Source organism: Arctopsyche grandis, chromosome 10, assembly GCF_051622035.1.
Source record: "Arctopsyche grandis isolate Sample6627 chromosome 10, ASM5162203v2, whole genome shotgun sequence".
NCBI lineage: Eukaryota > Metazoa > Arthropoda > Insecta > Trichoptera > Hydropsychidae > Arctopsyche > Arctopsyche grandis.
In genome coordinates, this window is record NC_135364.1 from 9,616,011 (window position 1) to 9,632,642 (window position 16,632).

General features: G+C 33.6%; 1 protein-coding gene across 1 annotated transcript in view; it reads right to left on the bottom strand.

Annotated features, from left to right (window-relative positions):
- Window positions 1-16,632, bottom strand: part of Mctp (multiple C2 domain and transmembrane region protein) — a 76,698-nt gene that overhangs the window by 58,947 nt on the left and 1,119 nt on the right. The window contains exon 2 of the mRNA XM_077439425.1: window positions 1,791-2,069. Coding sequence (XP_077295551.1) covers window positions 1,791-1,821 — 31 coding nt within the window. The 5' untranslated portion in view covers window positions 1,822-2,069. The remainder of the gene's footprint in view (window positions 1-1,790; window positions 2,070-16,632) is intronic.

Genomic DNA, 16,632 nt, shown 5'->3' on the forward strand with positions numbered 1-16,632 from the left:
CGTAATGGTTACCGAGAATCTCTCTGGTAACCATTACATTGAAAAGCAAAGAAGAGCTTTTGTACTAGCCTCTATACTGGTGAACTATGGACGAAATATAAGCAGACGATGAAGAGGATAAAGGTACAATACAACAACTGCTATTGGGCTCTATTTGAACTACTAAAGGGTTGCAGTACGTCGTAGGTGTTAATAGAGGGGCACGTGCCTCACTTTGAGGCCATTCTCAGGATGAGAGCGGCCTCCCTACGTCGTCGTATATTTTTATCGTCAAATTGTTCTCTTGCTACCTCATCTTATCATTTCCGCTCATCTTTGTATCTATGTTCGGTGGATGGAACTACTCCACCGACCGCCTTAAATAGACATAATTATTATACAATCTATTATCTATATATTATTTATATGGATTGCACTGTTCTCCCTATCATCTAAAAAACATATTATTGAAGGTAAAAAAATATTTTAAACGTTTGCTGGAACTTATGTACATTTGTACTTATCGGATCTTATGTGCATTTGTACATATTGGATCTTATGTACAGGTTAGAGTCTAATCTTAGTTTAACCGTTAGACTACGAAAAGTTTAATAAATTGAAATACATAAAAATTTTATATCCCAATATCTTTTATCCTGGCTAGAATATTAGTATTATGTATGTACATACATACATATATATGTAGATAGATATCACCATAGCTTCATATGTATAAAGCGGCGTCTAATTTGCGAAGCCAACATGACGAATACGGCGAACATGACGAACAACACGAACATGACGAACATATTATTTATAAGCGCTTATTATTTATTTATTTTTTTACATATATACCAGGAAGTCCTTGCAGGTAAACTCCAATGCGCCTTCCTGGCCAATTACAAATTACAATTACAATGCAGCATTTTTATTTCAAGTCGTTGAATTACGAGACACTGAAAAACTCGCAAATTAACGAGACATCTATGAATTGTACATAAATTTTATTGTACGTTAATCATACTCAAATAGAGGTGAAGGATTTTAAACGGGAACCGTTTCAACAATGAAATCAGAGAAAATTGGCAAACTCTGATAGGAAACGATCGACCTGGAGTCACAAATATCCAAGTCTGGCACTACAGATGTATTCATAAAATACTTTTCAATCGAGGTCAGCGCATGGGATCGACCCCATCGCCTCTCGACGCTAATCAGAAGCTTAACGACCGATATGCTGCTGGTACAACATATCTGATATGGTTTCAGCATACCTGATATGGTTTCCACATTTTCCTCCTATTTTCGAAGCTACGTACTTATACCCAAATCCGTGCACTTAAAGTTTAAGCCACTACATTATATTATAAATGCATCAATCACCGTGTATAAAGCTTCCCACTGTCGCATCATAATTTGAGTAACAGCATATACACGAGATTTGTTTGATAACAATGGACTGCGAGAGTACAAACATTATATACCATCTTCATCCACCCTGTCCACTGGCTCATCTCCCTCTGGGACCAGACCTTCCACCTTTCCCAGTGAGTTATTAGGCTTAATAGGGTTTTCTCGTAAAGGTGAACGGGAAGTGAAAACGAAGAAGATAATATTATACACATATATATGTACATACATACACGCGTATACACTATTATTAGATTAGATTTGCCGCCGAGAATTTTTATACAGCCACTTAGCACTCGCAAACGCAATAACACTCGGAGGTATTCTCGGCCGAAACTTTTTAACTCGCGCACGGACATGAATTAGATAAAAAAATAATAATAAAAAAAAACTTTTCTCACCCAAAGTCGGCGAACCCTTCTTGGTCGACATTTCGCAGCATCGATGATGATGATCAGCCACGGCATCTTCGCGTCGGTGATGATGACGATGGTGTTCTATGAATCGACGAAAAATTGTGTCTCCGCCCCACTGCACCCATAATATTCAGGGAATGGACGTTCTCCGGTGATCACTCACATGTCGACCGCACATAATTGATACATAATATCTCGATTCGATTGTCGCTTGTCACTCGAGCGGCGTTTCATTATCCGCCCATCTCGTTCGTCGGCCGAATGCTGAAATATTCAAAGATCCATTAGTACTGTGTCGCTGTCACGTCATACGCGAGCAATTAATGTCGCGTGTTCGTTTAATGACGATCGAATGTGTCCAGTTAGTGTGCTGATTAGAAGGTGATATACAATGATTATGAGGTGGGAAACGAATGGGAAAACGAATACGACCTCCCCTAATAGACTTATCTAATCTGTCTAACGGGTGAAGGATAAAGGGTGTGTTAACCTGATGAGCTAGCAAGAGTCTGTAATGCAGTTTCAACTGTTGTGATTTTGTCTACGGCTATTTTATATTTGGAGACAGTAGATAGAAAATAAGTTATTGAGGTGCAATAGGTTCGAAAAATTCAAATTGAAATGTTATATATGTATGTATGTATATATTTTTTAATTTGTTTGAAGTTAGACTCGTTTATTAGCTAACTTAGTCATAGATCTGATGAAATTTTTATCGGGTGTATTATAAGTAAAAACTACCTACATATAAACAATATAAAAAAGCAATCGAAGAATTAATTTATTAACTAAATTAATTTTCAGTAAATGGCACTAAATGTTCGTGACACTATTTTTCAAGAAGAAATATTATATTACATTGGTACATACATATCTTAAATGGTACAAAGTCTCTTTTGAAATTATATATTAGATTGACTCGTTGGACAGATTCAAGCTACATATGTACATATATACATATGTATGTAGGAAGAGAAGAATGGTAGATAATACATTTGATTTGGTATCCGAAAGCTTTAAGAGCATATAATCCAGCAGTGTAGCACTGTGGTAACGTTGAAGCTAACCACCGAGATGTTCCCAGGTTCGGGCCCAAGTTTGATCTCGATTGAAAAGAATTTTTTTGGAGTATTTCTGCAGTGCCGCTGGTCAGACTCAATTTATGGACTATATTAAAGCAGGTGTGCTAGATAAAATTAGGTCAGGTTAAGTTTGGGTTCGGAATTTTTAATCCTAGTTGATATTCTACATACTGTCACACCTTGTCGTTAAATACATCAATTTTATAATATTTGTGCTATAAATTTCGCGATTTCATTTTCACATAACCACCAAAATAACTCTATAATAATGTTAATAGCTAAAGGGGTCATATAATGTTAGCAGCTAAAAGGGGTCACAGGTTCGATTCCTGATCCAGCGCAGACTTGGATATTTGTGACTCCATGTCGATCGTTTATTATCAGAGTTTGCCGATTTATCTGATTTCATTGTTGAAACAGTTCCTTCTACCTACCATTCGAATTCGATTTCTATAAATTTGTATATGTACTAAGTTAACACCATAGACATATGTCACTCAGTGGCAACCCGTAATGGTATCATGGTAAAATATATTTATTTTGAATTTAATTTAATTTATTTTTTATTTATACCAAGAAGGCCTAACAGGTAACCCCGATGCGCCTCCCTGGCCAGAAACATTGTACATTTTATACAAGTATTATTATACAAAGTTATTACATATCAATTAACATCTGCATATAGAGATATTTATAGTTATTAAACTTGTAAATTAACAGAATTTTATACAATTCGGCGAAATCCGAGATTACTGAAAACTCGATTTGCGAGAAAATGGGTATAAGTACGTAATGGGTAAATGGGTTTCCAATTTGTTGGAACCGTTTCAATGAAAATCAGATAAATTAACAAACTCTGATAGGAAAAGATCGACCTGGAGTCACAAATCCAAGGTCTGACCAGCAGAAACCAGTGGGATATGAACCCATGACCGCTTTGTTCAAAGCATTATATGCTAACCACTAGTCCAGGGTTTCCCAAACTTTTCTACAATGGAACACCTCGAAAACTTGTTCCGACATTACATACATACATCGTCATCGTCATCGCCCATCGTCATCGCCTTGCAAATATTCCATCGATGACTTGAAAAAGCGCACTCCGTAGCACTTATTTTTAATACGATACTATTAAATTAAAATAAATTTAAACTAAGTACCAAAGAGAAGGACTGCACAAACATATATCCATATGTAGATAGGATACTCGTTATTACAGTTCTTCACAATCATAGTTATCCAAGTTAACTCAATTCTATTACTATTGGTAACATTTTGTTCTTCGTGCTTAACTTTAACGAAAAGATTCAACAATTGAGTATTTATAGTGAAGTAAGTATTATACCTATATACATATACACGAGTCGACAACTGTGTGTGTGTGTTAATATATTCACTCGGAAAAAAGGTTAATTAGTTGGCGAACTGGTACATCAGGAAGCAAACAATTTTCCAACGGCTTGTTGGAAAGGTATAAAGACTTCCGTAGTAATTTATGCTAATTTTATTCCGCATATTCCTATCATTTTCAACGATGACCCACTGGGGAAATCCCAGTCGAATCAAACACCCTCCAGAAAAAAATAAAACAAAAGCATTAAAACAATTTAGCACATAATCCATTCATTATGACTATAAATAATGTTATTAATTTCAATTAACTACCTTTCAAAATTAAATCTATGTATTTAACCGGTCTCCGTGACGGGCCGGAATGTGAAATGCCGGAAAATGCAAATATCAGAAGGCAAAAATCGAAAATCGAAAGATCTTAAGTCGAAAGATCAAAAAAAAGGGTGCATGGTAAATGGTACATACTCACTTAATTTGCGCGAGCAGGATACAACAGGAACAAGAGGAACAGGCTTCTCCTCCCGTATTCTGCGGGCGCACATTAATACGGGAGGAAAAGCCTGTTCCTCTTGTTCCTGTTGTATCCTGCTCGCGCAAATTAAGTGAGTATGTACGTGAGTATGTACCATTTACCATGCACCCTTTTTTTTTGATCTTTCAACTTAAGATCTTTCGATTTTCGATCTTTGCCTTCCGATATTTGCGTTTTCCGGCATTTCACATTCCGGCCCATGAGGTAGACCCGTATTTAACATACTTGATGTATGTACATATGTATAAACCAATCTCACGGGCATGGGGTGCAGAGCGTTGTAATCTGATCTAGGAGGCTGGGTAAACATTGCCACGTAGAAAACTTTCTGACACCGCCCTATATAAAAGGTCACATAAAAGTTGAAGCTAACATGACGACTATAGAATTTATTTTCGGGTCGAGCTTTAAGATGTAGCACAAAGTTTAGAGTGCCACAGGCGCACACAGGCTCTAAAGGGACATAATAGAATGAAACATGAAGATGATAACGTGTTTATATGTGGTGAAAACGCTTTCGAAGCAGTTGTAAAAGTTTACGCGTAGAAGGTGCTACCCGCACAAAAATTAAACCCCACATAATTTTCAAACTAAATAACATGTAAGGTGACATGTCGATTTTTTCTTTATTTTCCTTGAGCTAAATATTACCATCCGCTTGAAATGGTAATTTGATGCAATGAAATGGTAATTTGATCTGTGAAAAGGCAATTTTGAATGGGACTTCTAATAGATATATACATAGATTGATGGATGCGAAAAATAGTCTTTTGATAACATCTGACGGAACAATCTGCATTCGAGAATTGTGAAAATAAATGAAATCAAAGACAAGAATTGGATGCGTAAGATTAATTAGTGTCAATTTGTCGCAACAACTAAAACAAATGGAATTGACAAATGCAAGATGACCCAGAAGCTTGTAACTAAAAGGAAAAGCTATTTGTTTGTATTTTTTGTTTAGTTATAGCTAGAAGAAAGGCAAATGAAAAGTTGACCGAAAATACCAAAGGATCGAATTAAAACTACAAAATAATTATTAATTCAGACCCATTTGGTTCAAATTAGATATTGTAATCGTTTGAAAATACAATAACGTAGAAATTAGGTGATTGGTGTTCGTCAACCACCGGTTTACTAGGGCTGATCACCTGATCTCAAAAAACCTCAGCGTATAAACGAGCCGTACACAACATAAGTACAATAAGGTGATCCTTATTGTATCCTTGTGATCCTTCGACCAATGATCTCTCTGTGTGGAGAGTACTCGATTGGTCCGTGCTTCATTCAGAGCTGGCAGGCCGACAGATCAAGAACAATAAACTCCCTCTACCACTACTGCTGCGTCCTTCACTCCGATCTCGGAACGGAACGGGTAAACTCAGCGACGCAAACTCGGGAACGGTAAACTCATATACCAGCGGAGTGAACTAGTGGTTAGCATATTATGCTTTCAAGCAGAGTGGTCACGGGTTCGAGTCCCACTAGAGTCCCACTGCTGACCAGATCTTGGTTTGTTACTCCAGACCAATCGTTTCATATCAGAGTTTGCCCATTTTTCGATACAAAAAGTTCTCCATATATGTCACTACGGATGTTTGCATGAATTTGCATTGTATAAAATGTTTATGTACCTATATATTGATTTTATTGTATCTGTATAAGTGCACTCGTTGTTTTGGATCGATCTATAAAGGCGAGTGTTCATGTTCTATGAAATAAAATAAAATAAACAAAAATAAAAATTAACAACACAATCAACGACGGTACAATTGAGAACGGCAAACTCAGATACGGTATCAAAAATATCGAAACAGGTAAACTAAGTGATACAAACTCGGGAACGGTAAACTCAGAAACTGTTAACTTGGAAACATTTTTCTTGTATTGACATATGTAGGTTTAACAGTGATCGATAAGTGATTTCCGCATTTAAAGAAATGTGGGAGAAACGTAACTTACGAATTAACAAAAACACGCCCATTCACAGCTGAAGTCTACCTAGGCATGCCGTGTCGTATGATTCTGTGTGTCTGCGCCTTAACTTAGACAGTGAATACGTTTTGGAAGGGGTCGGAACCATTTCAAGATTCCGTCCACCAATTTTCATCCACTCGAGCAAACTTGAAGCTATATTAAATATATTCCAATTGAATAGCCCAGAACAATTGAAGTTTGAATAAGACAATCACTATCATGTTCGTGCTCAGTGGCTACGAATTATTAAAAACCTTTTAATTTTAACTGTAAAAATATCTAAGTGTTAAACTTTTGCACCGCTCTGTACATTTAAAGTCGCTTTGAAGTCGCAAAAGGCTCTCCGTATCATTAATGCAAAATTTCCACACTAACATTTTACGTCTAATTGGTAGACCGTTCACGAATTAATGGAACGAATCGCCACAATATATTATGCAGTGTGTAATTGTGTCATGGCACATTCTAGATATTCTATATCACTCTTGTAGGTCTATTTACTGAATGTATTACATATACTTTAGGTTCAGATAAATTGCTTCGCCACAGGGGGAATTCACGAGAGCTTGGTACTGATAGAGGTCAGAGTGAGCCTGTTTATTTTTTTTCCGCACTATTCGAGAAAAACTATGTAAGTAAGTCAGTGTGCGTAAAGTAAATGTTCAATACGACTTCATTGTATACATTTTACTTCGGTGTATTTGCTCATAGGCGACCGTTAGAGTAATTTATAAACACAAAATTAAATGAATATTTGATTACACGTATGTTTCTATGTACACTCATTTATTTACTACCCTATAACACACCCTCATTCTAATACATGTATATGTAGAGCAACCTACAAGTTTATATTTTAAATTGTAAAGTGAAGCATATAGAGATACTCAACTACTAAACCGCTTTACTACCAAAATCTTACATGTATAGTACAACGAACTTAAATTCGATGAACATTTTTATTTTGGGATTCATCGTCACATAAACAAGCATAATAATTAGAGGATATAAATTCAAAGTTTGAAGAATCGAAGCTTCAGCTTCTTCAAAAGTTGTTTGACATTGGAGCATTTTTGACTTTTCCATTACTCACTCCAAAATCACTCTTTCACCGCGAACTTTGACGGTTTTTCATCGCTCTTCGAACATTTTTCGAACGAGATTATACAAGAGGCCACTTCAAAGCGTTTCACGTCAAGATTTGTACAGGCAACTATGCCTCGGTCATGTCCAAATACACGAGTCGATATCGATACCGAAAAGTTCTTTTCAATTTTTGACAATTTCAAATTCAGAACGATGGCATTATATGTAATAGCCACCTGTTTAGCCGAAACAATGAGCGCTTCAGTGTTAATGCGAGTTGTTCGCAACCGATTTTGTCGAATGGTCGAACGTCAAATTGAAACTTGAAACGGCTTTCCTCAGCACATCTCTCCACGCCATTAATCTTCATTATTTATTTAGGCAAACAATTGCGCCCGCAACAATTGACTTATATAATATATTCGAGCGTGGGTGGTTGAAGCCTTCCTCTCATTTTCACCACCAAAGTGTTGAAATAACAAGGAAGACTCTCCTTTGTTTACGTGCGATTAATTTATCTCTATCTAAAAACGCAAGGCTCGAGGAAAAAATCGCCCGGATTTTCGCATTTCTTCTTACTCTTTGTGTATTTTTTTTCCACGGACGTGCTATTTGCGGATCTTTCTCTACCTGGTTCTAGAGCCGACTATACGGCGAACTTTCCATTGCTTATGCATTTTTTATTAATGAGAATATTGAGCTATTGAAACATTATAAATGGATCAAAATACAATATTTGCCAAACGTGTTTACGCAGTAAACACAATATCCCACATTTCCATACAATTTCAAGCGTATACGAAAATCGTACACAATTCGACGAATCTGAATGTTTATTTTATATGATACGATCGCAAAACACGTATTGAAATCTAAATTGATTTTAGATTACAAACATCGTGATGAGAACGATACTGTATTCTATGAACGGTATTTCATGTGAAATCAATATATATATATATATATATATATATATATATATATATATATATATATATATATATATATATATATATATATATATATATATATATATATATTATATACGAATTTTAATCCCGAATTAAACAAGATATTTTCATTAGTATATGTATATTAGTATTTATTATTTATTTATTTATTAATAGTTTTGGACCATTGTGGCATTACAGGAAGAACCTGGTGCGCCACAATGGCCTACATTTGATAAAGATATAAAAACAAGTAAAATATAAAATAAAGGAAAAAAGCAAAAGCAGCAAACATGGTAAAATAAAATAAAAAAAAAAGTAACAAAAGGAAAATAATACATCAGAAAAAAAATGAACAAAAGTGTAAAAATCAAAAATAAAATCCATAAATCCCATTCTTTGTTTACATTGAACAAAATTAAAATAGTACATAAAAATGAACAAAGGAGAAAGAAAAAGTAAAATAAAATAAAACAAAACATGAACAAAAAATAAAATCACAGCGAGGCCCAAATAGAAGAGAATAGATTAAGATTCCACTCATACATCACATTCAAATTAAGAAAGTAATGATGAGCGCAGGTTACCAGATAAATATGTTAAAATAATATCCGATAATCTACGCTCACCGAGGTGGAAAATATCACATTCAGGGATGGCAGCAACGATTTCATTGAGAAGTCGAATAGCTCTTGGTATAGGAGCCATTCGAAAAAGAGCTGTGCGAGCAGGAGGTACAACCATTAAATGATGATATCTACCACGCACATTATTATTAGGTACATATAAGTCCCAACTGTTCCAGCAACAACGGGCATGACGTATTACCACGCAGTAGCTGGAGAACGAAACGAATTAACGAGAAGTTTCTCCGAAGTTCAAGGGAATTATAACCAAGCATGTCCAAAAGGAAAGGAGTGGGATAGAGATATGGGTAATACCCATACTCTTTCTTATATAGAAAATGAAGAAATGCTTTTTGCACTTTTTCGATAATAAGACAGTAGCATTTCATGCGGATTCCACACAATCGCATTATACTCTAGCTTACTCTAACAAGCGAGTTGAAAAGCAAGCGAGAAGACAAGGGGTTGGAGAATAACCTAGCATATCTCAAGACAAATCCAAGTCGACGAAAGGAAACGTCAGCGACTGCCTTGATGTGGTTGTGAAAGGTGAATTGAGGATCAAAAGTGATACCCAAATCGACCATAGATTCCACACGCTTCAACAATACGGATCCAATGGAATATCCGTGATAATAGAGCGAATTATATAACTATATAATAAGTCAATCCACTTGGTTTAATGTCGAACAATCTCGAAGGCATGCTGGATGTTCTTAGAATGTATGAGGAGAGGTGCCAAAGAGAAATCTCTTTCACTCGTACAGTAACCGAAAAAAAAGGTTGAAGAACTTTGCAATGATTTGGATGAGATAAATATACAGATTAAGTACATGAATTGGTAAATTGGTTAATATAAGAAAAAATACAACCCTATTGTATAAACTCTCGCACGCAAACAAACCCTACTCGAACCCAACCCTTTTATATTATATGTTTGAAACAACTGCATACCCACATATGAAATACCTACAGTCAAATGTGACCCGAATTTACATACACTTGACATCGATCAATTTAGCCCTCGTATCAAAATTCTATTGAGGTATTTTATCCCACCTGTTGATGAACTTCATTCGACATGGGAAATCCATACACAATTTTCTCTGGGAAAATTAATAATAAATATAAAATCGTAAAGAGGTATTATCGTGCCAACGCAACATAACCATAAAAGTGATTGACGATTAATTAAGAAAGTTTTAAATACGTTATCGAAACGCAACACCGACCAACAACCGAGGAGATATCTCGAAGCGATAATAAAACATCTCAAACTTTAACATTTTAAAATTATTTATTGTTTTCTGCGAATTTAATTAAACAGACAAGTATTAAAGATAATAAAACTAATAAATTGAAACTAATTAAAGTTAATTAAAGCTAATTAATATAATAAAACAATCCTACACTGACAGTGTTGGATTGGTAAAATATTTTGTAATTCAACAGATGAAGCATCTATTTCTAAATCCTTCATTATTTCACATTGATCCCTGTTCTACTAACTGTAATTCTTTTTTATATACTTATACATACATATATGTATATATTCCATATCTTCCGCTATTCAATGCTTTTCTTCTATATTTTTATTTTATATCGTTGTTGTAATTAATTTTTAGAAACATTTTTGATATGATATTTATGGTGTAATTCCGTTTTTAAAAAAATAAAAATAAAATCGATAAAAAAGCGTACACGTGACGTGAAAAACAAAAATTTTCATTTATTTATTTTTATTTGTCGAATTATTATGACAATAAATATTGTCTATCAATATAATGCTTACTAAAAGCATTGAAACAAACAGAAAAAAATCGCTTTTATCCATATTAAGTCCAGCTTACATGTATTTATATACATACATACATCCATACATATATGAACGAGATGAAAATATATACCATATTAAATCCAATTGATTCGTTTGAACCCTACTAAAAGCTTCCTTTAAATATTAAAAGAATCGAAATAAAACCTGTTTATATGAAATATTATATGAGCTAAGAAATTCAAGATAAGGCACGCCTCAGACTAGGCAATGAAAATTTTCGCCAATTTAAAAACGTCTGCCGATTTTTAATTTAAAAACAATGATTATGAAAGTACCTGAAATAAAATAAAACTTGCTGTAAAAACAATATATGTAATATTTACCGGCAAACACTTCCCATAGCATTACCATTTACAAAGCAATATTTTATCCACACTTGACATCATATAGACATCGATATTGAGAAATGAAATTACCACACTAAAGCATTACCAAATTTCACACGCTTAATTGCGTAGTGACAAGCTGACGTTGCGTTTAAAAAAAAACAGAATATTTCCCTAGCCTGGAAAATATTCGATGTTAATTTTTAATAGCAGCCTCAAATTTTCGATAATTCGGCAAAATTCGGTGAAGAATCGACCCCTGAACACCCACTATATAGAACGACGCCATCACCAGCATGAATATTTCATGAGAGACCGACAACTCCTGATAACCGCGGCTAGTCATGCGATAAATTAGTTGTCACACTTTTTTTTCGCAATTATTTCCTGGGGTGAAAGATTACTATGAAAATTCGACGGAGAACGCATTCACTCATATTATCCACACTTAATATACAATTTAAATTGGAAAAATCGAACACCGCCTAGTAAACACGCACAAAGCGCACAAATACATACATATTTGCAAATTTCGCATTTTCAATACAACAACGCCTCGTGACATTTTCGATTACACCATAAAGATCGCCCGAAGCTATTTCTAAATTGCGTTCAAAGACTTGATACAATATCCCTTTGAAGATGTGAAGAATATCCAAGTGGATTACTGAGGTGGAAGATCCAAAGGTAAGATTTCTTCTATTAATATTATATGAATCACGTTTCAATTCCCTTTATAACCTTTCAATTCAATTTATTTTAATATAAAATAGTGCATACAAAACGGTTCAGCTTGTTGAAATTTCTTCCACCAATAAGTTCGAAAGATTTATTTATTTTCTCGATAGTTTTGAGTAATGCTGCTACGTCGCCAAGTCTTTTGTGTCATTTGAATCCACAATCCACATCGGTCGTCTCCATGTTACATTCAGCTCGTCATATTTGACCTACATATTTGTCGAGATGTCGCTAAACAAAGAATGACACCACTAAATATTCTGCCTACTCGGCAGATTTTCAACCCTTTCGAAAAGCGATGGAAAAATATCAAAACGGACACGTAGTAATTTTGTCAATATCTGTAGACACTTCGAGTGGTCCACTTGAAAATGTAGAGAATTTCTGCGATGTAAATTTCTTTCGAAAACTTGAGCAATTTGTGAATCGCCTTTCTACCTAATTAGCTTAATCCCAGCCAAAACTCTCCAGTTCTATCCGCACAACGTAATCCCTGCTCTAATTGTCATTAATTTTAAACTAGTTACTCAAATGTAAGGGTTTTGGATGCTTTGATGTTTACACACTACAATTAACTTGGTGTAAATAATAAACACACTTGTCTTGGTTCTCTGCCCACTAACTTTATTTTAACAACTTCTAAAGCGTTGACTTAGGATTGACAGTTCAAAGGTATAATCAGAAATTACAACACATATGTACATACAAACATATATATATATATATATATATATATATATATATATATATATATATATATATATATATATATATATATATATATATATATATATATATTCATAAAATAATAATACGTAGAACAAATTCACATCTAAAAATTTTGACATCTACATCTTCATTAATATTCATAAGCAAACTTTATAGACAGGATGAAAATTGCGAAATCCTAAAGCGCATTATTAATGGTACTGAACTTTTAAAGAAAAATAAAAACAAACAAACGGAAACGTTTTGGCCATATGATGCTTAATAAAGAATATAGAATCCTGCAGCTCACACGGGGAAAAACAAAGAGAAACAGAAGAATCTCGTGGCTTAAAAATCTGCGAAAGTGATCTGAGGAGATGTAATCTTTAATTTCCTTAAAATACTACGGAATGCCTACCATTGTTATAAGATGCACTAAAAAAAAGCAAAGCAAACGACTGAAAATTTATAAATGTTACTTTTATGTTTAGCACCGAGAGGTTAACGGGTTCGATTCCGTGCTAATCCTTAATACTGCTGGTCAGGCTTGGATATTTGTGACTCTAAGTCGATCGTTTCCTATCAGAGTTTGCCAATCTGATTTCATTGTTGAAACGGTTCCTCCATTAAATTGGCAAAAACCATCCTACCCGCTATGTCACAAATATCTGAATTTGATTTATATGTAAAAATTTATATACACGTGTGAAATACAATATATAAAAAATTATGTACAGATATAAATCTATAGATGTCTCTATGGATTAATTAATTAATTGTTAATTTCGTGTTCTTCAGCCTCTCGAAATACGGCGATTTATGTAATAAAAATGCTGAAATTTTTGCAATTAATTATCTAAGAAGGCGCATTGGGGTTTACCTACTAGGCATTCCTGGTATACATATGCATATATTTGTAAAAATAAAAATATATATATACATATATTTACATATATCAAAGTAGGCGCTCATACAAAATACATATGTATTCAAAATAAACGGTGAATTGACACACAATAATACAAAACATCTTGACAGAACGTTTATTTTTTTTTCAAACGGAAAATTTTCATTAGGAAACGCCGTTTTTCATCCGCTTCTTTTTGATTCTATTCGTATGTTCCACGACTATTTGTCGTTCTCTCAGTGAATATCTCCGCTTAGAAAATACAATATTGTTCGAGGCTGCTTTCCTCGCTTCCTCTTTGTTGAGGTGGAGATTTTTTAAATAAGTGAATCCACAGGTATACGGCGCGAAAATGACAATCGAATTATTACATTTTTTTCCTGCTGTGAATGTTTTTTGTAAAAAAAAACCCTTGAAAGAACTCACATATTCGCCTGAAAGCTGCGTGCAGCATGTAATAGGGCAACGACCACGACTATTGCGATCCATACATAATGAGTTCGCAGCGTGCAAGCAAAAAAATGAAAAAAAAAAATAACACCAACCCTAATGGAAGCCTTAATTGAATTTGCAATTTTTATGACTGCAAATACGAATGAGCTTTTACAATCGGTACGAGCAATATTTAATCCGCGAACGGAGATAAAATAGGTACTTATTTTGCAGCGTTTCATCGTGGATCCAAATTATACTCACTCTGTGCGCGTACAAAAGTTTAATATACTCTCGCAAAAAAAAAATTGGTCTGTATTAAAGTTGATTATTATTTTGCAAAATTCATTTTTCCGCCATTCGCGACACGCGTTTACCCAAGGCTATCTCACTGGTATGGTAATACGATATGGCAGATTATATGTTTAGGTATAACATTTTTTTAAAGTACATATATTAAATGCATGCGATTGCTTTAAATAACAGGAAGTTGATAGTAAAATTACTATGAGTTGATAAAATAAATAGTAAGTATTATTTCACTTGATCTGGCCTACACTGATAACTCCATATTTACACTACATTTGAAATATTTTTACACAAAAAAATATTTAATTTTATGAACGATTTAATTCAGAAATTGAAATTCGTTGTATTTTTTATTTCGGGGCTGAAGAAAGCCTTTCATTTCTTGGAAATCCGCCCGGGCTTTTCGGGACACACCTCGCTCTCTCTAGCCGTGGTATAGAATTGAAAGATTTTATTTGAAGTGAATAAAATCTAGTATTTATAAAGGCATCTAATATGTGATTCTACATAAGATTCAATGCGAAGAATCGAAATATAGTTGTTCTATGAATGAATTATACCAATTTGAATATCTCGTCTCCATGGAAATTGAATTCCGGTTACACATATTGAAATACCAAGATGAGTTAATAAAAGTATGTCGTCCTGTTATGCATATATTAAATACCCTAGGATAAATACACAATGTTAGATAAATCAAATTAAATAATGAAGGATGAATAATGCTTTCAGATGGGAAAATTGTTCCAATTGCATCGTGTTCCGGTTATTTCGACATCAAAATTTAATTTTACGGCAGTTTGATAACGGATAATTTAATTTAAGAAAATGTCAAAAGGTTTATGATCCGGTTCCGGAATCGGAGGATAGGTTTTTTCTTTTAAATTAATGAAAATCCACTCAAAAAGTTGTCAACAGAAAACAATCAAAACATGACAACAACAAAAAAACGTAACGACTGGCACTTTAATATAATATAATGTGACGCGAGAGAAATTAAAAGCTTCTCAGATTAAAAATCAGCGTGTCGAATCAGCAAATATGAACTTACAATAATTATGTAAATTAAATTTATTTAAGGCTATTTGTATAAAGTATGTAGTTTCCGAAAAAATCTGATTAGATACAATCATTCATGCAAGCGAAATGTAAAATTTTTGTGAAATAAAACTTCAACAGATTTTATCTGTAGAAATAGCGTGACACAAAATTCATTTCCTAATAAAATGAAGTATGTACATATATATTTCTAGCATTCCTAGAACTGACAAAAGCACATAATCGATTTAGTTTTAATTGAATTAGAATGGGTATTAAGCAGCTGTGTCAGATGTTATTTGTAAAATATGCGCTTATAAGAAACCAATCAATGTTTAACAAAAACGAAAGAAGTTTTCAAAAAGGGCATATATTAAACGCTTTCAAATTGTTTCATTTTGGATTTATTGTATTTTATTTATGTACGTAAATGAACTTGTATAATAAAAAAATATATACGATGGTATCTTAGCGACAAAATGGCTCACATGTATGTAAATATGTACGTATTATGGCTAAGAAATGAAAATCAAATCTATTTTCATATTAAAACTTCTGCTATAATTTCTTAATAGCTGTTGGCAAAACAAGTACAACATAATAACAAAAATTTCAAATTTTAAAATATGTACTTAAAGCGTTGTACAATAGATTTAAATAATTGAAATTTCCAAATTTTAATCTCAACAATTTTTTCCTCCTTATGTCTGCTTTTCTTTCTATTTAATAAAGAAACAAATAAACAGTTGAATAAATTAAACTTCAATTAAAAAAAATGGATTAAAAGACATTGCATATTTCATGTATGTACATATTTATTATGCAACACACGATGCACATTGCATATATTTTACATACATCATCCATTAAAAATGTATTTGACTTTATTTTAGTCAAACATTAAAAGTTGATGAATCTACTTATAA